Raw genomic sequence first — 25,521 nt, 5'->3', positions numbered from 1 at the left:
GAGTCTCCATACCAGACAGTGGTCCAGCCAGTCAGAATGCTGTCCATAAAATCCGTAGAGATTTGATATTGTATGTTTTTAAGTGTTTGTAGTATTTATAATGACAGACAGTTTTTAAGGTTGATAAAATGCAAACTTAGAGGTTCAATTTTGCCTTCAAGTAATCCATTGTGCTATTGACTTTTAAGTTGCCATAATGGAGATAGGATTTTGCTGCTTGTTTACCCTTGTATGGTATTGAAGAATTTTGATGGTCCAAAGTGCTCTTTGCATCTGGTAATTTTCTCCATTTCTGCACTGGATTTAATTGAATCAACATTACACTTTGATATCAATGTGGGATTCCTCTGGCAGGATAGGGGGCAAGATGGCATTGTTTTGTACTGCCTTGTTTCAAGTGACCCTAGTCCTTAAGCATCTACTTAGTAGATGGTGGCATTTTGAATTTTTTAAAAATTCTTGTTACTGCTGTAATGTTTTGAGTGCTGTGTGGTCTGGAGGAATGTTGCTACGTTTGGTTGTATATATGTACAGTCAGATGACAAACTTGAACTTGACTTGACCTGCAGTTGTTACTTGAGGACAAACAACTATTTTTAACATGCTTCTCGTGGGTTAAATATTAGCACATCGGTAAAACTTGTTGCCTGGATGGCAAGAATTTTTTTTTCTGCTAAAATGTTCGCTGTAGTCATCTTTAACCAGAATGAATTGGGTTTTGTGTGCCATTTCCTAAGTGTGAATTTTTCTTCCTCTGCAGATTGGTGATGCTATGAAGCATATGCAGGAGCACAAGAACATTGGAAAAATCATTCTGGTCCCTGAAGTCAAGACAACTGATGCCACAACAACTGATGCCACAACTGAAGCCAAAACAACTGAAAATTAAGTGTTTCTATAGGCAGGGGATAACCTCATGAATTAGCTAAAGTTCCTAACATTCATTTCTTTTGACCTGAAGATAGATGTGATAGTTTGGCTAAAGTAGGGAAGTGATTCCTGACTGATTTACTCCTATAACCAGACTTGAGAGTTTGCTTGCTTGTGACACTGTTGTAATGTTAGTATTGTTCCCTTTATATTTTGCTACCCGCCACCCATGAAGTCCTGTCAGAAGCCTGGTAAATGCATAGGAAATTGACTTGCAGTAAACTGCATGTTGTCCTTTTCAGACCACTGCTATGAATTGTCTTTGTGGCCTTCCATGAAGTAACTAACTGATTTATGGTGTCTAACAAGCAGTTGGAGGCAAGGTCTTAGCTGTTTGCTGTGGACAGCATGCTTTGGGTAATGGTAAAAATCCTTCAAACCACTTTTTAATGGCTTCATATGGCTCTCCTCAAATGGTGCACTTGATGTATTATTTACAGCAGCCATCCCTTCCTGCAGTTTAATATGAAACTTTTCCCCAACAAATTTTGTATAGAACCCTAAAACTGGGGAGATACGGACTTCATTCTCAGTTAGTAGTTTGAATCCATGGTTTAAGAATTTCCAAAGGTGCCAATTGAGACAATTGTAGGGTTGTGTAATGTTCACGGCCAGTTGATTTGGCTTGACAGTTAATTGAATAGTAAAATTCTGAGGCATGTTAAGTTTCTGTACTAAAGGTATCATTGAGAAAATGGAAGCCACTCAATTCTAAATGAGCTGCTTTCTCTTTGGGTTTCTACTGAAGCTATTTGAGCTTTGTCAATTATAATTTAAGGCAATATTCTGCTGTTTTTGAAAAATAATAGCTCCAAGTCCTACTCAGAACAAGGTAAAGCTCCCAACTCTTGCACAATGGGGATCTTCTTAAATGATCAAATCATAGAATATCTCCACTTTCCCATATAACCTTGCCAAAGGCAACTTTCCTGTGTGTTGGTCTAATCTGGAATAACATCCAGGTTTAGTCTTTAGTTTGATGCCAAGGGTTTTAATCTGCTTCTGTGTTCAAATGTATGTGCAGTTATAACTAACTTGCCAGGTTTATACTCTAGTTTGGCATGGCTACTGTTTAAAATGGATTCCACTTATTTTCTCTAGCTAGAAAATATTAAACTAACACCCCTTTATCCTTCTCCACCCCCCACCCACGCCTCAGCAGTATAAGGCACACTGAGGGAAGCATGGAGCCATTGACTTGCACCCTCTAATCTAGTTCCATATTTGCCATCTGAGCTTCACTGTCAAAACCTTAAACCTACGAGTCCTAAAAGTGGATCTATTCTGAGATGGTCTGACCACTTCTATCTCTATGCGTTGCCTCCTCATGTAGGAGAAAATGATCTTTTGAAGCCAAATACAAATCTGCTGCAGGCACCCAGGATTAACATTTTTTTTTAAAAGAATTAATAATGTAAGCCAAAGCTGATGCACTGAATTTGATTCACTGAAACCAGTATGAGTTATTCCATATTCAAGTAGCTTTCCAGTTGCAGCAAAATGTTGCATGATTTTATGGGGCTGAAGTGCTGTCCAACTCGTATACACCACCTCGAGCATGAAGTGCTATAGGTTTGCAGTAGTGCTAGCAACTTTACCTTGCTTTTGTGCTTCAAAATGGAGTACCATTTTATTGCTGCACCAGAGCTGATAACTTGTCTTAACTTTTGGGTAAAACATAGATGACATCTGGACATTATAAGCTCCATCTTCTGAATAAAGTTGTAAGATTTTCCACAGCTCCCAGCTGATTTCACTTGAGCATTCCTTAGTTCTACTAAGGACAATTGGGTCTTAGTAACCAGGTCTGATTTTTTGTGCTTTTGTTTGAGATTCAGGTATTCATGTCTTGGGTTTTTTTTCCCCACTAATGGTGCCATATATCTGGGGCAACAAACCCATGTAGTTCTGCCTATCAAATCGTAGTTGCCAGCCAAACCAGAATACAAAACCAGTGCCTTGAATTCTCATTTTGTTAAATTCTTTCTCCTTTCTCCTTGGATATTTCTGCAGATATTAATTCAGATTTCAAGATGAATGTCTGTTTTTAAATATGGAAAGTGATTTTTTTTTTAATAAATTGGTTGTAGTGTTAGCCTCTTCCAGACATGACTTGAGTTTGTGGTACTGGGAAGCCACGTGGCTGTGAATAACACACATGAGAGACAGAGGTGTGGAACAAACGTGCTGCTGTTTATTTTGCTTGTACATCTACCCAGAATGCCCCCTCACATTACGTTCAGTATGTAACAAGGTGCAGACTTGATGTGCTGAATACAATTTGCTTCCCTAAATGCCTTGAACTCTTCAGATGGAGTTGTGGGCCATTGTCACTTGCAAGCTGAGGAAGTCCAAGCTGGCTAAAGGGGGAGGGGGGTGAAAAACAAGTTCATTTTTCAGATGTAGTGCTATTCATGATGGCAGCCTCAGGCTATTTGTGGTGTGCATCTACTACAACTGAGAACATGTAGCCTTCTACAGGTCCTGCAAAATCTGTGACTCCTCTGCAATGGTTCTTCAGGCCATTCCCATGGATGCCAAGGAGCAAGTTGAGAAACATTTCTCACTCGCTGACGATGTGGACATGCTTTGGCCTTTTCATTGGTTACGTCGTGTCCTGGCCACCAGAAGTAGCAGTGTGCAGTTTCTTTCATGTACACTACACCACAATGCCTGCATGTAGTTCATCAAGCTGTGCTTTCTTAACGGTGGAGGAGTGACAACGCAGTGGCCCAATTGTAAACATGCTGCTTGAACAGTGAGCTCCTTCCATCGAGCCTGCTAAGGTTTCAATTCTATGGTTGGCCCTCCTTTCCATGTGAGTTACCATGTCCAGCACTTGTGTAGAACAGAGTCAGTACATGTGTGCTTCTGGATGTGCCACAGTTATCGGAGTTGTAGATGCATCCTTCAAGTAAAAGGCCTCTTTTGGGGATGGCTATGGAGCTGTAACAGCGAAGGGGAGTCTGGATAGTCCATCAGCATTTGGATGCTGCTCAGACCTCCTCTACCTTGTATCATACTGTTGTGCAGATAGTGACAGAGCCCGACATTGCATTCGATTAGCAGCCAGGGAAGGAATGCCCAACATGTGGACCAAAAATTGACGTCACGGAGTGATCTGTCAGTACTGTAAATTGTCGATCAAAGAGGAATTGATGGAATTTGTTAACTCCAAAGACCATTGCGAGTTCTTCCTGCTCAATCTGGGCATAGTGGCTTTCTGCCTTGCTTAATATCCTTGATGTGAAAGCCATTGGACGCTCTTCACCTGCAGGCATGATGTGTGAGGTAACTACCCCCACACCGTAGGGTGATGAGTCACAGACCTACTGTATGGGCAATGACTGGTTGAAGTGTGTGAGTGCTTCAGATTGTGACAAAACTAACTTGACCCTTTCTAGAAGCCTCTTCACGGTGGTCTGTCCCCTGCCAGTGTGTTGATTTATTAGATGTCTATGATGTGCTTTCAGCATGCTAGCTTGGTTAGGAACAAACTTTGCATAGTATGTTAGTAGTCTTAAGAAAGATCTTAATTGACTTGTGTGGTGATGGAGTCTCCACTATTTCCTTCCCCTTTGCCTTGTGAAGCCATGGGCTGTTGATCACACGGCCCAAATATTCAATCGACGGTTCAAAGAACTCGTGCTTTTCCTTCTGGACCCTTAGTCCACATTCCTTGAGTCTTTGTAGTGCAGCATCCAAGTTTTGTAGGTGCTGGAGTTCATTTTTCCCAGTAAGGAGCAAGTCAACCAAATAGCATTGTACCCCTGTCAACCCACTCAGGATCTGGTCCATTGCTCGCTGGAAAAGTGCAGGAGCCCAGGTGATGCCAAACAATCTCTTTTTAGGACAGGAACCACTGGAGTTGCTGATTTACACACTGATTCTAGTACTTAATCTGGACCAGTCTTTTCCAATTCAGTCGGTACCTTTTGGTTTGAGGCTGTCGGGAACAGATCTGGTCTTAAGGCATTTGGATGTTGTGTTGGCAGTGACTCCTTTCATACTGCCCAGTTCTCCGTTGAATGCTTCTGTGTGTTCCTTCAATACCTCTTGTAGACCAGCACTCCCACCAATCAAGTGCACTTTGTGCCAGTTGAGTTTGAGTTGCTCCAACCATGAGTGACCCAGAAACACTGGAAAACTACCTTTAACAATGTACAGTGGATGTTTCTGCTCATTAATCTCCACTGTAATGTACCACTCCCCACACTGGAACAGCCTCACCAGTGAAAGCCTTTAAAGTCAACCTTGCCCCTTCTGGGGTGAGGCTGCAATTTCTCCTCGTAAGCTGCCTCTGACACCAGTGATACTGTAGCACCTGTGTCCACCTGCATCCTCACTGTGGCCCCGTCCAACCGCAGGGTCACCCAAAAGACATTGTGCCCTAAAACAGATAAAATATGCAAAGCCTTTTCAACCACAGAGCGAGAGTCACTCAGTCCATCCTCAGTATGTTCCATCTTGGTTACAAGTTACTCCTTGTTTTTCCAAAAGTCAGTTCTCTTTATTAGTGTTTTTGGTTGACTGTCTTTTTACTTTTACAGGTGTGTTCAATATGTCATTTTCTTTTTTTGCCACAGCTTTGGCAATCTAAATCCTTATCCCAGCATTCTTTGCTGAATGCCCAGTTTTGCCACAATGGCAATATTGTTTGCCAATAGGTGTCAGTAGAAACTTTATGAACTTGGGAAGATGCGCTTAATAGCTGTGCTTCTTTAGCTGCCATCTCCACAGATGTACTGACCTCAATTGCCTTTGTAATGTTAGTCTGTCTTCTGTAAGCAAACACTTCTGTGGTTTGCGTAGTGAGGCAATTCAATCTATCATAAAACATGTCATTCAGTGACTGCCCAAAATCCGTGTTCTGACAATTGCTTCAGCACCACCATAAACTATGAAATAGACTTGCCTTCCTCTGATTCCTTATGAAATCTAAACCTCAGTGATGATCAAAGGTTTAGGTGAATTGTGGCCCTTTAACTATGCCCTCATAAGACTTACTGCCAGGCCTAGTAGGCCACATGAGACTGCATAATAAATTAAAAGCTTTCGCACCCATCAGTCAGAAATGTTGGAACACAAATATCTGAAATTGGATTTGCTGGTGCAGAATATTTAAATCTTTCAGTATATGAACTCCATTACTCTGTCATTTTCATCATACAACCCCATACTTCCAAACATTTTTGGCATTTTCAAACAATCACGTTAACTTTTCTGGAACTAGTCTTATCCATCTTTCTTTCTTTCTCTCTCCCCCTCATTTGTTTTGCTTTAAGTATCCAGTTCCTTCACTTGCCGCACTCCCTGTGGCTGCTTTTTTTTCATGTCTTTTCGCTTAGCCACATTACACTGCCAGAGTTGCACACACTTTTCGTGCCAAAGGGAACAAAACAACAAATATCACACGAGGGCTTGTCACTTTTTGTCTCCAGTTGTTTTTGTGGTACTGGGAAGCTATGTCACCATGAATAACCTACGAGAGACAGAAATCTGTGGAACAAACGTGATGGAGGGTGGCAACCTTTTGTGTGCAGTTCAAATTCTTTTGTGCGCCAGTAGTAAAAGATATCCGCATGCACACATCTTGGAGGGAACATTGAAAGGTGTTTGTCTAAATTGTATTCTGCTTATAATTTGGGCTACACTAATGGTAACCAAACTCTTAATCCAACAGTGCAATGTGGATTTCAAAAATCCATTGTGTTCTATTCATTTTATTTTTTTTTTAAAAAACACAACTAATCTACCTGTGGACTCAGATACTTGTCTCTGTTTGGGAGAGGGGGAAATAAATTTGAAACAACAAATGAAGTCCCTCGGTATCTTTTGTCCCATCTCGCTCTTGGCAGAGATCTTTGAGAACACAAACTTCACTGGGGTTGTCTGTTGTCATTGTGGCCACCTTTTTAGCCCTTCGATGATATGGAATGGAAATTCTGTAGAAAAATGGTTTAAATCCTGAGATTTTCTGTTGTCAAATGTGATCTGCAAGGTCTAAAATCTTGCATAATAACTTGGGACCAAAGAGCTGAAAGAATCTCATTACCCATGTGGACAAACAATCCTTTGCCTTGTGTATAAATACCAAGTTAGAGTTGACGCATGCACGTGAGCCAAAGAGGCATCTTGTTTGCTGCCCCATGGAACAGTTTTGTTGACGATGTAATTGCAGACTTTGCCAGCAAGCTGCAAATCTTCTGATAATCATACTTCAACTAAAATACTTGTATTGTTATTGGCTATTGTACTTCCGATGCAATTCCTGTAAGATTCCTCCATCTTGTGTTACTCCTTAGTGTTGGTTGATTGAGAACCATTCTATTTTTGAAAGGTGTTGCCTTGCACTGTCCAATCTGGAGATTACATTTGGCACTATCTATTTTGCAGATGGTATAATGGTTTTGCTTCTAGCTCTTGCATTTGAGAGAAGTTTGTGGGGAAGAATATTTGTTCTCCCAGGTATGAGAAAAGATGAGCGGCAAGATTTCTGCTTCTGTGCTAGAAACTAGTTGGGCAAGTTTGCAGGTTTCTGCAGTCAGAGCTTCACTTCCCAGTTCCACCCCTGTCTCCAAGAATAATTAACGTGGAATAAAAAATTGAAGCTAGATGGATTTGTGATCTATTCATCTGTCCACCAAGATGGTGTTTGAAAATTCACCTAATACATTTCCTTATTTAAAACTGAGCCTGAGCTACAGCTCTAAACTATTGTCTTCTATCTTGGAAAATGTGCCAATGACTTAAAGCCAAGGGACCAATAGTTTTAGATATGACTGGAATATGATGTGATTTTAATGTATCCAGTTAAGTAGTTGATGTCAAAGGAAAGGATTATGAAGGACATTCCAATGGAACTCTCCATTTTGTCTGGATTTTAAAGAGTGGATTCAGCCTTAACATGGCTTAAAACCTGCCTTTGATTTACAGTTGCAAATCCTTTGTTCACATATACCTAGGGTGCTGAGGGCCTTCAGGTAATTCATTCTAAAACTATGAAGACAATAACTTTGGAAAGAATTTCAGCTGAGCATTTAATGGAAAAGCATTCCTTTTTGAAGTAGGAAGCCTTAAACTAAAAGTAGAGGCATATTTTCTTGAATGAGGCATTTAAGCTCGCATTTGAAGTTGAGTAGGCTTGTTTACATCCAGTCTTTTCCAAATTCATTGCCTATTGAAAGTTTTTTTTGAAGTGAGTTGATCCAATGGTTCAACTAGAGCCGCTAATGAGGACTAAACCTTCGTCCTTGTGACCAGTAATCAAATATTAGAGGTGCTATTTATGTCCTGAGGACCTACTCTGTGTGGTTCTGCTACTGAAATTCTACCAAGAGGCAAGTATCCCTTGGCAATTTGCCAAAATCTTTAAGGAAAACATGTAAATCTATTACTTGGTGCTGTTGGGTATAACGGTCCCAAGAGGCATTCCTCTGCATCTTTTTCCCTCCCCTGCCTTGCAAACTCTGCTTACCAAATAGGGAAAGGAGTAGTGATCTGAGATTCAACCAGCTTCAAATGTTAGCTGTTTAGCATAGTTTTGGCAGTAATATTGTAAATTCAACTGTAAAATTGCAGAAAAAATTTGTGCAATCCTGTTGGCCTGGCCCTTGACTGGCTAGTTGATAGTGCATCTTGAAGTGTTGTTTTCCAGTTTAAAAAAATTGCTGAGAGACAAGCAGTTAGCTCTACACAACAGGATGATTCTGTTGAAAACATTTGCAGTATAATGGTTTTTCCAGAGAATATGCAACAATGATGATGATGTCTGGCTTTAAAATGCACTATTACCTAATGATATTTGCTGGCATGAATTTGAAGGAATTTAATGGTGGATATTAACTTCCATTTTAAATGCTGATTGGATGATAAAACTTGATTAGAAAAAGGGACAAGTTTTATTCCAAATGTTAAACAGTAAACTTGTTCAGGGCTGAGCATCTCGACTGCAGCTTGTAAGAAGAGTTCATTTAGAAATGCTCAAAGGTCTTGCAACTGTAAATTTGTTAAAGGTAAGAATAGTTTTTTTTGGGGGGTGGGGGAACGAACAGGTCAAATGTTAACTGTGCTTGATTTAATCTCATCAAACCTGCTTTTGTACATGTGAGGCAGCTGCTGTTTAGATGGATTCTACAATGAAATGTAATGCTGTTTATGCCAGGTATTACCATATGCCTTAAATGTTTAATAAAATGCATACTGATTACTCTGGATTGCTGTAGTTTTTCTATATGCAAGTGCTGGTCTCTTGTGGTTTCTGATTCCCTGCCTTCTCTATTGCAAATGGATTTAAACTGTATTAAACCTCGTGTGAACACTGCATTGAGTTTACAAAAATCTACAAATTGCTGGGCATATAATATGCAATGGGAATGAAAATTGGCCACAGTCCTTGGCCTGTTCTCAAATCTGTGCAGAAGGGTTCACTTTGACATTGCAACATAACTCACTGTTATCAGTATTGAATTAGTTGCAAACTGCTTTCTAGTACAGTTGCTTTCAAATGAAACTGAATTTGCATGAGTTAGTTTCCAAACTTGAAAGGAATTTGGGTGTGCTATAATTTTACCACTGCTGCTTGACCTTGGAAAAATATTTCCCTACCTTTTTCTAAAAAAATCTATGCTGAACTATTGACCAGGCTGAGGACATCTGGCAAGAAATGGTACTTTTGATCACTGATCTTTTTCATTAGGACTATGGAAATGAGACATTTTGTTGCATAAGTTGTTTTTTTTTTGAGGGGTGTGGGTGGGGGGGGGAGTTGTGTGTGGTAATGGATGGGATGGTACTGAGGGTGGTGATCATCTGCCTGTAAGGAGCAAGTAGACAAATCTTCAAGTGGTTGGAAGGGAGTATGGGGAGGCTGTATGATGAGACAAGCAGAGTTGATGGATTACTGTCAGAAACCAATAATATTCTGGTTTACCCTTCCAGCATGACATTGCAGTCCTGTCCCCATTTAGGTTATCTCGTGATCCAACTACTTCCCATGGAAGCTCTACTGCTTTGCTTCTGACTTGGTCTCCTGTGCATTTGTTTGTTCACTATGTGCTGTGGCATGATGTGGGTGATCCAGGACCATGATTGGTCTAGGCAGAATTTTCAACAGAAGTGCCTTGCCATTGCCTGCTTCCAGGTAGTGTCTTTACAAGATGAGTGACTTGGCCATTACCAATACTCTTCAGTGATTGCCTGCCATCAGCAGTTGCATAACCAGGACTTGTGATATGCACCATCTGATCCCATGGCCTCACCTGAACCGAGCTGGGGCCTACGCAGCTGCTACATCTTGCCCGAGGGTGACCTGTGGGCTAGCAGAGGGAAGGAGCACCTTGCACTTCTAGTAGTGATGTATCTCCACCCTATACATTAGAGAAACTAAATACCATCTCAGCACTGACTTTACAAAAAGTTCAAAGTACATTTATTATTGAAGTATGTATAAATTATGCAACCTTGAAATTTGTCCACTTGCAGTCACAAAACAAACCTGAAAGAACCCTCCCCCTCTCGTCTTCTCCTATTATTTCTGATCTCCCCCTCCCACTTTCAAATCTCTTACTAGCTCTTCCTTCAGTTAGTCCTGATGAAGGGTCTCGGCCCGAAAACTCAACTGTACTACCTTAGATGCTGCCTGGCCTGCAGCATTCTGTGTGTTACCTGAAAGAACCTACTTTTTTTTTTTAACCAGCAAGCACCCAAGATGCAGAGAAGGTGGTGGGGGAGGGGGGGGGGACATTTTGTTGTGGAGCTTGCAGCCTGGAGCAGCTTCACAGCCTCAGCACTGCAGCAAGCGGAGCAAACTTCGTGGAGCAGCCTGACCCTCTCCTCTGGTCCCAACACCCTGTCTTTTCAGTCCACCTGGCCCATATTTAAATTGTCCAAGACTGGGTCGTTCTCCACACTAAGATCCAGGTCTTGTTGCTTCGATACACTCTGAGCCTGGACCCTGCTGTCATGATTTAGCCTGTAGCCTCTTCTCTCGATTTGGGTGGACAAGCTCTTAATAACTCCTCCACCCTGACTTTTCTCTGCTTTGCATGCCCCATCTCAGTCTTGACCACGTCCCAACCTCACTTTGACTACTACTTGACCTCACTCTGACTCTGTCGTGACCCTCAGGTCATCCTCTCCTTTGCTCACCTCTTCATTGTTTACAGTGATTGCTTACCACAATTTTCCAGTGTTATTGATAAGGTATTTAGTTGTTCTGTTTTTTCACTTTATGAACTGCCAGTAAGTTGTTGCCCAACTTCAGTAGTGCCATCTTAAACCGGAAGACTCCATTCACACTGAAAGAGGGATACTGGGCTTCCAGTTGCATATCCCTGTAACTCTAACTTCTGCTTTTAGCCTTGAGCTGACTAATGGGTGGTGCATTTTAGTGGTAGGTATTTTATTTATTTAAAAAAAAAGCTTATTTACTTGGAACATGTGCGTAGTTGGGGAAGAAGATAAAGGAATCGTGGAGTACAAATAAATTGATCAATTCAAATGATCTTCCCTTTAATGGTGGCGCTGGGGAAGATGTTCTAGTTTTGAAGAAAGTTCGAAAGCTTGAAGATAAAGATTTAACTTTATACATGTAATATCAAAGCATACAGTGAAATGTATTGTTTGCATCGATGACCAACAGCCTGAGGATGGGCTGTAAGCACCCATAAGTATTATTATGCTTCCAGTGATTAATCTGAAGCACCTGGATGAACAGTGGAGGTTTGAGTGTGTTACAAGTGACCTATAGACCAAATGCAATGCAGTAATGCTCACTGTAGGCTTTGGAAACTGCACTGGCTTCAGCATTCCACAGAAAATCTACTAATGTCAGGTAATTGGCCATTTTGCTCTTGTATCTCCATTGTTGTTTATTTTGTGTCCTCAGTTTCAAACTTCATTCATGAATTTGCAGCTCCACTACATGCCATTCAATCTTTTTGTCCCCATTGTATCACACCTTCCATTGGATTTTTGTCTTCCCCTTTCCTCTACCACCACACAACTTTTTTTGATGGGAGCGCAAGTGCGATTAGCTGGTACCAGAATTGCAAGGCATCTGATTGCAAAAGATTGATGACTGCTAAGAGGGCCTTGCTTCCACCTATAAGACATATTTATCAGGAGCATCTGCAGGGCCTTTAGCATTGTCAAGGATTCAAGGATCACTCCCATCTATCCCATGATCTCTTTGACTCCTCCTACCATCAGGCATGAGGTATGGTAGCATCAGGACAAGGACTGTTAAGATTTGGGGTGGAGGGGAGAGGAGAGAGGGGAAGCTTCTCCCAAGCAGTGAGACCTGGTTTCAAATCTGGCCAGCCCCTTGTAAGTTTTCCATCCGTGCTGGCTGGAGCCTCGAGCTGGTAACTTGGCCTCATTTTAAATAAAAACAGACAAATGCTAAAGAAACTGCAAGGTTGCTACCCAATGTGTCACAAGGTGCAGAAAGGAACAACAACATGCCAAAATGTTTTTAGTTTGTGGTTGCAATCTGAACTTGTAAAGTAGAATTGAAGTATGCATCTGATTTTGTACTTCTATATAATTTATCCAAACAATGTTTTGTTTATTGAATATTATGATTTGTTAATAAAAAATACAGATTACTGTAAAATAAGTGGTATGTATTAAACATCTGGAAACTATATGTAACATTAAACTAACTCTCAAGAGTATATGATTATTCAAAAGCATCCAAAGCAATATGTCCAAATAAGCAACTGTGAAGTAACAGACCTTAACATTAAGTATTTTGTTTATCATGAATGTACTTTTTTTTAAAAGAGAAAGCACACAATCAGCTTACACAAAGATCTGCAGTAAAACTTGTATAGTGCTAAAACATTCTCAAGCTGGGTGATGTGACATGTGATTTTACTGAAGCCCATGCTCTGCCAGAGCTGCCAAAACTTTCTTCATGTAGAGTGAGTCAGGGTAACCATTCCTGTGAAGAAACAAGAAATAAGTTTTAAGGAATCAGTTTCTAAAATTGCATACATGAATTAAGTGGGCTATGTCATTGTAAATCCTTCAAATCCTTCAAATATTCAATGCTTTCCTCCAACAGGCAATACATATACATGCTGAGCAAAACAAAAAGATTTTAAAGGCCAGTGAGCCATGAGTTCCTTGTGCTTTTTCCATGGCTGTAAGTTATTCTTTAATAAAAGTCAAGTAATTCTAACTAAAATGATTTGGCTAAACAAGCCACAACAGCTGGTTGATCTGTACTTCCATTGGGGCAGGCCCCATCCAGATATTGTGGGAGAGCCTGGCACATTGTCTGCTTGTTGTGAATCTATGGATATAATTATTGTGGATCGTGGAAACTAAGTCAAATGCAGTTCAACTTGAGATATCCAGCCTTTGCATTTTCCCCCAAGGTTTCCAGCACCTGCAGTGTTTTCTTTGTATCCACTGGTGTTTCAGTTCCCCATTTCACTATCAGATATGGCTACCTTGAAGTTCTTTTTTTTTGTCTCAGTTACTTCTATTTGTCTCATTCCATTTTTACCAGAAGATCTGTTTACAAGTGCACCCTTTACAACATCTGGCTCCAAGCAAATTCCATCCACATTCACACATACCTCCCCTGTTTTCAGCATTCCTGCAATCTCTGTTCACTTTACCGCTCAGCAAGCCATCTATTTAACCCTAGTCCAATCATGGGACAGTTTACAATGACCAATTAACCTACTAACTGCTACGTACTTGGACTGTGAGAGGAAATGGGAGCAGCCGGAGGTCACCCACACGGTCACGGAGAGAACATACAAACTCCCCACAGACGGCAGTGGGAATTGAACCTATTCACTCAACCTATTCTCATAAGGCATGCTTCCCAAATCTCCTCTGCACCCTTTCTATGGTTTCTGCATCCTTCCTGTAGTGAGGCAACCAGAATTGACCACAGCACTCCAAGTGGGGTCTGACCAGGGTCCTATATAGCTGCAACATTACCTCTCGGCTCCTAAGTACAATCCCACGAATGCACAGTATGCCGCATTAACCACAGAGTCAACCTACACAGCAGCTTTGAGTGTCCTATGGACTCGGACCCCAAGATCCCCCTGATCCTCCACACTGCCAAGAGTCTTACCATTAATACTATATAATGATAGGAGAAGACAGGAGGGGGAGGGATGGAGCCAAGAGCTGGACAGGTGATTGGCAAAAGGGGTATGAGAGGATCATGGGACAGGAGGCCCAGGGAGAAGGAAAAGGGGGAGAGGAGAAAAAACCCAGAGGATGGGCAAGCTGTCCAGCTCTTGGCTCCATCCCTCCCCCTCCTGTCTTCTCCTATCATTTTGGATCTCCCCCTCCCCCTCCCACTTTCCAATCTCTTACTAGCTCTTCTTTCAGTTAGTCCTGACGAAGGGTCTTGGCCCGAAACATCGACTGTACCTCTTCCTAAAGATGCTGCCTGGCCTGCTGCGTTCACCAGCAACTTTGATGTGTGTTGCTTGAAATTCCAGCGTCTGCAGATTTCCTCGTGTTTACAAACTTCTATAGATGTGCTGTGGAGAGTATATTTATTGGTTGCATCACAGCCTGATATGGAAACACCAATGCCCTTGAACGGAAAAGCCTACAAAAAGTGGTAGATACAGCCCAGTCCATCACGGGTAAAGCCCTTCCCACCATTGAGCACATCTACATAGAGTGCTGTCGCAGGAAAGTAGCATCCGTCATCAGGACCCCTGTCACCCAGGACATGCTCTCATCTTGCTGCTGCCATCAGGAAGAAGGTACAGGAGCCTCACTGTCCTCTCCACCAGGTTCAGGAACAGTCATTACTCCTCAACGATCAGGCTCTTGAACCAAAGGGGATAACTTCACTTGCCCCATCACTGAACTGCTGCCACAACCTATGGACTCACTTTCAAGGACTCTTCATCTCATGTTCTCAATATTTATTGCTGGATTTTTTTTTTCTTTTGTATTTGCAGTTTGTTGTCTTTTGCACATTTGTTGTTTGTCCTCTTGGGTGCGGTCTTTCATTGATTCTGTTGTGTTCTTAGATTTACTGAATATGCTTGTAAGAAAAGAATATCAGGGTTGTATATGGTAACATATGTACTTTGATAATAAGTTTACTTTGAACTTTTTAATTTAGACTTTAAAAATGTTTGAATATATATTTTTAAGTTCAAGGGCATTTTTCATTTATTTGTTTTTTGGGGGGATTTGCACTTTGCGAGCAAGGCTACATATCCCTGTTTGGCCTTGTGTGGTGGTGAAAAACTACCCTGATTCATTCCAATCCTTCCAGTGAAGCAATCCCACAGGAAGAATCCATAAGACCATAATGCACAGGAACAGAATTAGGTCATAACCATCCTTTAGGCACATATCCTGGAGTTTAGTCCTGAGCCTAAATTTAAATTTTGCACACATGCATAATATTCCACCATCAACAGTCCAAACACACATTTGTTTAAAAAATAATTCAATCCAAATGTTTTTTTATATATATTTGTGCCTCATCAAAGCCACTGTCAGTACACGAATTCCTTTTTCAACTTAGACATGAAATCAAAAGCAACTTTGTCATCAAAATAGTCTCAATGCATGTTACTTTCGGAACCCCACGCTTTTGTGTTGTAGTTTTGAATTATTGAAAGGTTTAAGAATAAATGCACTTATTCTGTTCTCAGTAAATCGCTACACCGTGGTCATTGTTAGTGTTGCCATTCCACAGCACCGATTTTTTTTTTGTCTCTGACCAGGACGTGATGAACTGAAGCTTTGCCCTGAATTATCACCTTCTTAGACTACTTCATCACCACAGAGTGGAATTTAATGAGAATGCATTAACCAGCATGTAAAGTGTAATATAGTGTAAACTAGGCCTGATCATGGCTTCTTCTATTGCCCCTAGTGGGTATAATAATTGAATAATCAATCTGAAAGGTAAAAAATAAAATTAACTTACTTCTGTCTACCTCCAGTTACGGCTGTTTTATGAGGAATCGCATTCCATGTCACGTAGGCTGGTCTTGGAGGATCAGCTACTACTTTGAAGATCAGGCCTTTATTAAAGGCTTCCTGTAGCAATTGTAAAACCTTCTTTCCTTCATGAGATTCGGGCAAATAGGCTTTAAACTCCCCTCCTTTGAATGGCTCTCCTGGGTTTGGATCACTTTCCTTTTAAAGAGGGGAAAAAAACAATTAAACATTTTGGTAAGGAGCTGCAGATTTGTTCATTCATTCCTTGCATCCTCCTTCTCCTGCTGCCTGAGAATAGAGGATGATTCATTTCTGCGAGGAACACAGGCAGAACATTCTGTCCTCAGCAAGGGCTTTACCTTTGTCCACCTTCACCTGTACCTCAGTGACGTTGTACCCACCACAACGTCAAACTCTTCCTCGGTCGCCTCTGTCTCAAAGCCCACTTCTTTGGCAAGAATTCCGCACCCAGCGTGGCCGACCCTTTCTCCCGCCTTCAACCCTATTCCTCCTGTTGGACACCCCACTCTGGTTCTCTGCTGGCTCTGGACTTTTTCATCCGAATTTCCGAGGAGAAATCAACCATCCCGACTTCAGCACTCTTCTCTCTTCCTTGAACCCTACCCCCTCTGAAGACACTGCCCTCCACTCTCTGTGCACCAATCCCAACCTCACCATCAAGCCCACAGACAAAGGGGGTGCTGCTGTAATGTGGTGTACTGCTGAGGCGAGGCAGCAACTCTTAGACATACTACCCCACTCCAGATCATTAGAAAACTGTCTCTGACACCATCACTGACCTCATCCACTCTGGAGAACTCCCAACCATTGCCATCAAACTCATAGTTCCCTTACCCCACAATGCTCACTTCTACCTCCCACACAAGATCCACTAACCTGATTACTCAGGTAGGCCTATTGTCTCTGTCTGCTTCTGCCCCACTGAACTTGTGTCTGCATATCTCGACTCCATTCTATCCCCCTTGGTTCAGTCCCTTCCCACATACATCCGTGACACTTCACATGCTCTCAATCTCCTCAAAAACTTTCCATTCCCTGGCCCCGACTGTCTCATTTTCACCATGGATGTCCAGTCTCTATACACTTCTATCCCCCATCAAGAAGGCCTTAAAGCTCTCCACTTCTTTCTCAACAAAAGAACCAAGCAGTTCACCATCACCCTCCTCCGTCTGGCACAACTGGTCATCACCCTCAACAATTTTTCCTTCGGCTCCTCCCACTTTCTCCAGACTGGAGGGGTAGCCGCAAGGGCCCCAGCTATGCCTGTCTCTTTGTTGGCTTTATAGAACAGTCCATGGTCCAAGCTTTCCCTAGTAATACTCCCCAACTCTTCCTGCACTACATTGATGACTGCATTGGTGCTGCTTCATGCTCATCAATTCATCAACTTTCCCTCCAATTTCCACCCTGCCTTTACATTCACTTGGTCCATTTCTGACACCTCCCACCCCTTTCTCAATCTCTCTGTATCTATCTCTGGAGACAAACTGTCAATCGATGTATTCTATAAACCTGTCGATTCCCACAGTTATCTTGACTATACCTCTTCCCACCCTACCTCCTGTAAATATGTTATTCCCTTTACTTAGTCCCTTCGCCTCCACCACATCTGTTCCCAGGATGAAGCATTCCTTTCCAGGACATCAGAGATGTCCTCTTTCTTCAAAGAACACGGTTTCCTTTCCTCCACCATTGATGCTGCTCTTAACCACGTCTCTTCTTTTTCCCAAACATCCGTGCTCACCCCATTTTCCCACCCCTTAACAGTGATAGAGTTGCTCTTGTCCTTACCTACACCCCATGTGCCTCCACATCCAACACATCAACCTCTGCAACTTCTGCCATCTCCAAAGGGAACACACCACTAAACATATCTTTACCATCTGTGCCCCCTCTGCTTTCCACAGATATCATTCCTTCCATGATTCCCTTGTCCATTCATCCCTCCCCACTAACCTCCCTCCTGGCACTTATCCCTGCGAGTGGCCCAAATGCTACACCTGCTCATACACCTCCTCCCTCACTTTCATTCAGGGCCCCAAACGGTCCTCCCAGGTGAAGCAAAAATCTGCTGGGGTCATCTGTTTTGTTCAGTGCTCCCGATGCAGCCTCCTCTACTTTGGTGAGATCCATAGTAAATTGGGGGGCTGTTTCATCAAGCACCTCCTCTCTGTCCGCCAAAACCGGAACTCCTCAGTGGTCAAACATTTAAATTCTAATTCCTATTCACGTTCCAGCAAGATGAGGCCACCCTCAGGGTGGAGGAGCAATACCTTATATTCCACCTGGGTAGCCTCCAACTTGTGGCAAGAAAATAAATTTCTCCTTCCAGTAAAAAAAAATTCCCTCCCCCTCCCCTATTCTATTCCTACTCTGGCCTTTTACCTCTCCTCTTCCACTCACCTATCACTTCCCACTGGGTCCCCTCCTCCTTCCCTTTCTCCTATGGTCCACTATCCTCTCCTATCAGACTCCTTCCTCTCCAGTCCTTTATCTTTCCCACCCTCCTGGCTTCACCTATCACCTTCTAGCTGTCCTTATTCCCCTCCCTCCATCTTCTTATTCTGCCGTCTTCCCCCTTCCTCTTCAGTCCTGAAGAAGGGTCTCAGCATGAAAGATTGACTGTTTATTCATTTCCATAGATATTGCCTGACCTGCTGAGTTTTCTAGCATTTTGTGTGTGTTGCTTAACATGGGGTAGTTGTTGCCACACCAGTCTCTAAATGGTCTGGACAGAATGAAGACTTGGTCCAATATCAAGGAGGTCCAGGACAGTTGGAGACCAAGCTCTGCTACAGAGGGCATTTCAATACTTTCACTGTCCCCAGTGGTCTTTCTCTATTTTGAGCTGTCATGGGTTAGAGATTCCTACCATTCAGGGCCCCAAACAATCCTTCCAGGTGAGACGACACTTCCCCAGTGAGTCTGTTGGGGACACGTACTGTATCCGGTGCTCCCGGTATATCAGTGAGACCCGACATAGATGGGGAGACCATTTCACTGAGCACCTATGCTCCGTCCACCAGAAAAAGCAGGATCTCCCAGTGGCCACCCATTTTAACTCTACTTTCCATTCCCATTCCGACGTGTCAATCCATGGCCTACTCTACTGTCGTGATGAGGCCACACTCAGGTTGGAGGAACAACACCTTATATTCCATCTGGGTAGCCTCCAACCTGATGGCATGAACATCGATTTCTCGAACGTCCGGTAATGCCCCTCCTCCCTTTCTTACCCCATCCCTTGTCCCTCTTTTACCTTATCTCCTTGCCTGCCCATCGCCGCCCTCTGGTGCTCTTCCCTCCTTTTCTTTCTTCCATGGCCTTCTGTCTTCTTCTGTCAGACTCCCCCTTCCCCAGCCCAGTATCTCTTTCACCAATCAACTTCCCAGCTCTTTAATTCATCCCTCCCCTTCCCAGTTTCACCTATCATCCTGTGTTTCTGTCTCCTCTCCTCTACCTTTTAAAGCTACTCATCTTTTTTTTCTCCAATCCTGCTGAAGGGTCTCAGCCCGAAATGTCAACTATACTCTTTTCCATAGACACTGCCTGGCCTGCTGAGTTCCTCCAGCACTTTGTGTGTGTTCCTTGATTTTCTTCAAAGTGGCTTTGACCACATCACCTGGCAATCTTTTTCCATGACAGCTCTGTTTTGGTGTCGAACATGAGAATGATGTGGCCTGCTCCACTGAGCATAACTAGGGCCTCCATAGTGGCCATACTGGCCTTCTAGGGGACATACAGCCTGGTTTGCTTTTCCTTTTAGTGAGATTATGGCACTGGTAAATTTTTTCCTACGCCAGTCGCCTAGGTCTCAGAAACATACAGAGGGCAGAGATGCACTCCTGACATGCACTTTCAGAATGACAATATTCTAACGGAACTCTCCCCCCATCTATCCTCCTCCCTTCCCATCTCTCTTGCTCTCCACCACCTACCCCTACACACACCCCACCTTACCAACCCCTCCCCCTGTCTCAACAGTAAACGTATCTACGCCTTTATAAAGTCACCCTTCAGCCTCCTAATCTACAGGGAAAGAGGACTTTGTCTATCAAGCTCTCCTGATAATTCAAACATCTTTAGACCTCACAAATCTTTTTTGCAGTCTTTCTGGTTTAATGACATCTTTCCTAAAGCTCGACAGCCAGAGCTATACACAGTCCTCCAAATATGGTGTTGCCAACATTTTTGTATGGTTGTCACATGATTTCCAGTTCCTGTGCTCAATATCCTGTACAATTAAGACAAGCATACCAAATGCCTGCTTCACTACCCTGTCTACTTAGGTGACCATTTTCAAGGAACTACAGAATGCATCTATATGCCTAAGTCTCTTTATTCCATAACACTCCCTAGAACCCTCCACTCTGAAAAGCAATCCTCTACCACCACCTTGTCTCCTACCATCAAGCCAATTTTGTATCCATTGCTCCAGGGAAATAGGTCCCAACCTTTAACTATAATTCAAACCCTTCAATCCCAGTAACACTCCTGTAAATTTTCATTTGCACCCTTTCCAGTTTAATGGCATCCTTCCTATTGCTCAGCAACCAGAATTGTTCGCAGCACTGCAAACATGGCCTTACCAACGTCTTGTACATCTGTAAAATGATGTCTCAACTCTTAACCTTCTAGATCAGCCTAACGTGCAGTACCTTGTCAAAGGTCTTGCATGTTTTAACAGATACTGGAACCTTGGCATTTATCAATAGCTATTCATCATAAAATATGACCATAAGATATAGGAGCAGAAGTAGGCCATTCAGCCCATCGAGTCTGCTTTGTCATTCAATCATGGGCTGATCCAATTCTTCCAGTCATCCCCACTCCCCTGCCTTCTCCTCATACTCTTTGATGCCCTGGCTAATCAAGAACCTATCTATCTCTGCCTTAAATGCACCCAATGACTTGGCCTCCACAGCTGCTCGTGGCAACAAATTCCACAGATTTACCACCCTCTGACTAAAGTAATTTCTCTGCATCTCTGTTCTAAATAGACGTCCTTCAATCCTGAAGTCGTGCCCTCTTGTCCTGGACTCCCCTACCATGGGAAATAACTTTGCCACACCTAATCTGTTCAGGCCTTTTAACATTCGGAATGTTTCTATGAGATCCCCCCTCATTCTCCTGAACTCAGGAAATACAGCCCAAGAGCTGCCAGACGTTCCTCATACAGTAACCCTTTCGTTCCTGGTTGATTAATTCAATATTGACAGCAGTGGACAAACTGAGAACAGAATTATGACCTTCAAGTAATACAAGAAGCTTAATCCTTCTTAATTACACCAGGTTACTCACCCCTTGGATACCATCTGGGATGTCATAGGTTATTTGAATGGTCATTTCTCTGAAAAATCCATCCAATCTAATATTCAGAACTGTAATCATCATGGTAGGCATGCCCCGGCTTTCATTTTTATTTGGGACCATATTTTGAACGCTGGCTTGACATTGGCCACAGTCTACCTTTGACAACGCGTCACTTTTCTTGCAGTTGTTACATGCCATGGCTGGTTCACTTAGCTCTTGTGCATCCATTCCTATAGCTGGACTTCTGGGTTGACCTTGCTGAGAATTTCTCATGACCTTGTTTTCTTGAGGCAGTTCCTCATTCCTCTCAGTTTGCTGCTCGACGTATTTTGCTTGCATTTGGTCTTTTGAATCTGTAGCTGACTTGGTGATATGTTGGCCATTGTTCCCCTGATGCAATGATGAGGCCAATATGCCCGTATAATGCACTGGCAATGATTGCATCCCGCTGTCCACCTTACTGTGATGTAAGCTGCTCGCTTTATTGTACCAGTGGCTTTCCTTTGATAGCTTGTTGGATGCAAAATGAAATTTATCTGGTAATGTCTTCCTTGCATTGATTCCTTCCACATCTCCAACCTGCTTGATCATTTTTGGACATTTATAATCAACCTGACCATGAAGCGAGTCAAAACTACTCCCCTCATCAAGAGTTTTTGGTGACCTCTTCTGATTCATAAATTGACTCGGCTCCTGCCTTGAAATTAATACAGGGCTATCCTTTTCATTCAGATACTTTGTCTGCTTATACAAAAGCTGCTCCTCTCCATCTGGCTGAGAATTACAAATGCTGGAGCTCCCTGTTGCCTTCCCCTGACCCATGGTTTCAGTAGGTTCATTATTTGACTGAAACGAAGCTTGTTCTTCTCTTTTTGCCATTGTTTGCAGACTGACACTACCCATGAGGATGCCTGAAGTGTTCAAGTCTTCAGATTTCCTGTCATAAGGAAACTGACCCAATGACGGCAAACTATTTGCAGATTTAGTTAGGTTCTCTTCTGCTGCGTCCTTGGACTTTTCAGCTTCAAGAAATGCATGCTGGTTATAAGCTGATATGGATGTAGTGTCCATCCAGGGTAAGTCTTCCACAGATGCATATTTTAACTCAGGTTTAAAAGATGCTATCACTTTAAAGCAATGCTCATATGTGCCAATAATGTGGAAACCAGTCTGCGAAACAATGAATTTTACCTTGGGGAATTTTCTTTTTAGTTTACTTTTCCAAATCTCCACAGTTTCCTCTGTAATGTTTTCAATGCCCAGATCCCTATGAGAAAGGAGCTGCTGAGTCAAATGCTTCATGGCCCAGGTGTAAACTGACAAAATATCTTCCTTTGCAGCTTTGACATCATCTGTGTTCCGTGCTGTCAATTTCAATTCCGTGGTATCTCCCAACAACTGTTCATTCACCACAACGTTTGTGCTGGTTATAATCTGTCTAATAGTGGATGTATGGATGTCCTTCAGATAAGACCACACATCTGAATCCACTAGAAGCTCTTCAGTGAAGGGCGCAACTTCAGCGGGCTTCTCTTTGAAACTGCTGACAGCTTCAGAAGGCCATTTTGATTTCAAGCATCCAGAGAAACTACTGGATCTTCTCAAAGGTGTTTTACTTGATGGACCTTCTGAATTGTTGGTGGTAGCAATGGAATGAACTGTCTGCATGGTGTCCAGCAGCTCTCCTTGATGAAAGAGAGTTCCAGCTGATGTTTCAAAGTGGCATGGCTTTACAGGGCCTTGGGCCTTGTTGCTTTTGTTAAATTGGAAATGTCGGAGTCCTTTATTTGTACAAAGACTGGAAGAATCTTCACCTCCCTTGAACAAAATATCACAGCCTGTTTTGTCAGGACTTTTCAATAGTTTGGCCTGATCAGTTAACACAGAAAAATCTTTGTTGCTCTTGGCAAGAGATCCTTTTTTGGGTGTAACCAACTGCTCTGTTCCACTGACTAATGATTTATTAGTATTAATAACGATCTCATCGGGAGTAGTATTGTGCTTGGGAACTTGCTGTTGATCCCAATTCCTGGTGTCCGTCGGTAGACTTCTTGCCTTACTGAAGCCAGTCATCAGTTGGTCAGCTGTCTGCTCAGACTTAAGAACCAGATCATCCTTAGCAATGCTGCTTCCTGCAAGATAAGCACTATCAACTTCCCTTTTACTACTGAAGGTTGGAGCTAATTTGTGATCCTTTCTGACATCTGAACCATGTTGATTAAGTGAACCGCTGCCCTTAAATTCTCGCAGAGAGTAAGATGCACTGCTGTTAGTAGTCTGGTGACTTTCAGGGAAGCTGCCTGATGTCACATGCCTTTCTTTCTGTGAAATAACTTTCAATTCCCCTTTCAAATCCTGTAGGTATTTCTTGGCCAATGAACAGTCATTTGAGCTGCCTATTAGGTAAAAATATTTCGGATCTTCACTGAAATTTATTTGGGGGAATTGTGCCTTGAGATTGATATAGATGTTCTGTAGCAGCTTGACATCAGAAGTTAGACTTCCCTTCTCCACCTGTTCCTTGCGAAGCGTGAACTCAAATTCCTGGTAGAGTTGAGAAAGTTCATGATATGCTCGCTGCAGTGATGTTCCGCTGTCCAAACAGCCGGGTGCTAATTGCAAAAGTACTGTGGTGATGCCTTCATTGCTAATATCTATTACCTCCACACAGTATTTGTGCAGGATGTTTTGATACCGGTCTTTATAAAATTTCTGAATATACATGTAAATATCAGAATCCATCAATAAGGTGTAATCCTCTAAAATGCTAGTGCATTCCTCTTTGAATTGTTGCAAATCACTGCCTCTCCTGCTACGAAGTGAACTTTCCAATCTAGACTTAGTTTGAGATTCGAAACTATCCCCCTTGGCATTAGAGGCTGCATTGGATTTCCAGGCATCTTTCCTCACCCTGTTTGAACCACTGAAATCTGCACTTTCCAGGCTGCCCTGCAGTTGGTGCTTAGTTTCATTCGAGTTGGCACTGCTTTGGTCAGAACTTAAAGTGAGCAGGTGATGAATCTTTCCACTGAGCTCCTTGATGGCTGAGAATGTTCCACCCACGGTACATTGTTCTACTTTGGGATCAAAACCAAACTGGATAGCTTTGTGTGTCTTCTGCAAATTTTTCATTAATCTTTTCCCATCAAGGAGTTTTCCATAGTCTATTGTCATAGAAATATGGGGGATGACCTGTTGGCAAATAAAAAATTGACAGCAGTTCTTAAGAGTCCATAACAAATAGTAAATGACTTGAAAACTGAAAGAAATGTTACTTAAATAGCTTAAATCTGATGAAAATGTTAAATTAGAATGTGTTCACCTGATTCTAGATTGCTTAAAGTCATTTCCAGTACATAAGAGTAAAGAACAAAATAATTGTTACTCCAGATTGGATGCAGCACAAAAAAAAATCACAGTAAGATAAAGAACATAATAAATTAAAAAACTTAATAAACATAAGGTAGCTTGTTTATTTATTTATTTATTGATGCCCTCGTGCTGCACTGCCCCGAAACCCCTGACAACTCCGATTTAACCCTAACCTAACCATGGGATCACTTACAATGACCAGTTAACCTACTCGGTATGTATTTGGACTGTGGGAGGTAACCGGAGAACCTGGAGAAAACCCACGCATTCTATGGGGAGGACGTACACAGACTCCTTAGAGGTGACGTTGGAACTGAACTTTGAACTCCGAGGCCCAAGTTGTAATGGCGTCTCGCTAACCGCTACGCTACCATGATGCCATTGATTTGTATGTCCATAAAGTGACGCTAGGTAGAAGAGAGTCTTAACATAAGGTGGCTGACAGGAAATGATAACGTCGTGGTGGCTGGGGGTGTAGAGTGGTAGGTTAGTTGGTGGAGATGTTGATCAGCCTTACTGCTTGGGGAAAGTAACTGGTTTTGAATCTGGTGGTCCTGGCGTGGATGTTGTTGTGCCTCCTCCCTGGTGTGAGTGGGACAAGCAGTCCCTGACCAGGGTGGGTGGGATCCTTCATGATATTGCTAGCCTTTATTCCAGCACCTTTCTAAGTATGAACTTGATGGAGGGTAGGCCCCTCTTCTGACCTATCTTAAGTAAAAAAATGGTACCTTAAAGAAAGGTCAAGGGGAAACCGTACCAAGTTATGAAAAAGCACACAACCGTGGTAATGCTGTATCCAATGTTAACTTCAGAGGGATGTGAGGAGGCTATGATTGTGTAAACATGAATATCTGTAATAAATTCAATGACAGTTTCAATGCACTACACACTCTCCAGTGATGCTGTGGATTGATTGTCAAGACTTCATTTAGG

At 42.4% G+C, this 25,521-nt stretch overlaps 2 protein-coding genes across 6 annotated transcripts in view; one reads left to right on the top strand and one right to left on the bottom strand.

Annotated features, from left to right (window-relative positions):
- Window positions 1-9,140, top strand: part of vat1 (vesicle amine transport 1) — a 40,878-nt gene extending 31,738 nt beyond the window's left edge. Inside the window, exon 6 of the mRNA XM_063037010.1 lies at window positions 761-9,140. Coding sequence (XP_062893080.1) covers window positions 761-889 — 129 coding nt within the window. The 3' untranslated portion in view covers window positions 890-9,140. The remainder of the gene's footprint in view (window positions 1-760) is intronic.
- Window positions 9,141-10,458: 1,318 nt separating this feature from the next.
- Window positions 10,459-25,521, bottom strand: part of LOC134340222 (uncharacterized) — a 35,098-nt gene continuing 20,035 nt past the window's right edge. For 3 of the 5 annotated variants that reach the window (XM_063037196.1, XM_063037198.1, XM_063037197.1), the window contains 3 exons: window positions 21,205-24,408; window positions 15,869-16,080; window positions 10,476-12,877 (listed from right to left, as the gene is read on the bottom strand). In XM_063037196.1, coding sequence (XP_062893266.1) covers window positions 12,808-12,877; window positions 15,869-16,080; window positions 21,205-24,408 — 3,486 coding nt within the window. In that variant the 3' untranslated portion in view covers window positions 10,476-12,807. Of the gene's footprint in view, window positions 12,878-15,868; window positions 16,081-21,204; window positions 24,409-25,521 lie in introns of all 5 variants that reach the window. The other 2 variants (XM_063037200.1, XM_063037199.1) reach the window with 2 other exon arrangements.

The sequence above is a fragment of the Mobula hypostoma genome, chromosome X1, assembly GCF_963921235.1.
Source record: "Mobula hypostoma chromosome X1, sMobHyp1.1, whole genome shotgun sequence".
Lineage (NCBI taxonomy): Eukaryota > Metazoa > Chordata > Chondrichthyes > Myliobatiformes > Myliobatidae > Mobula > Mobula hypostoma.
Note: the sequence above shows the minus strand (reverse complement) of the source record. Positions and strands in the feature narration are given on the sequence as shown.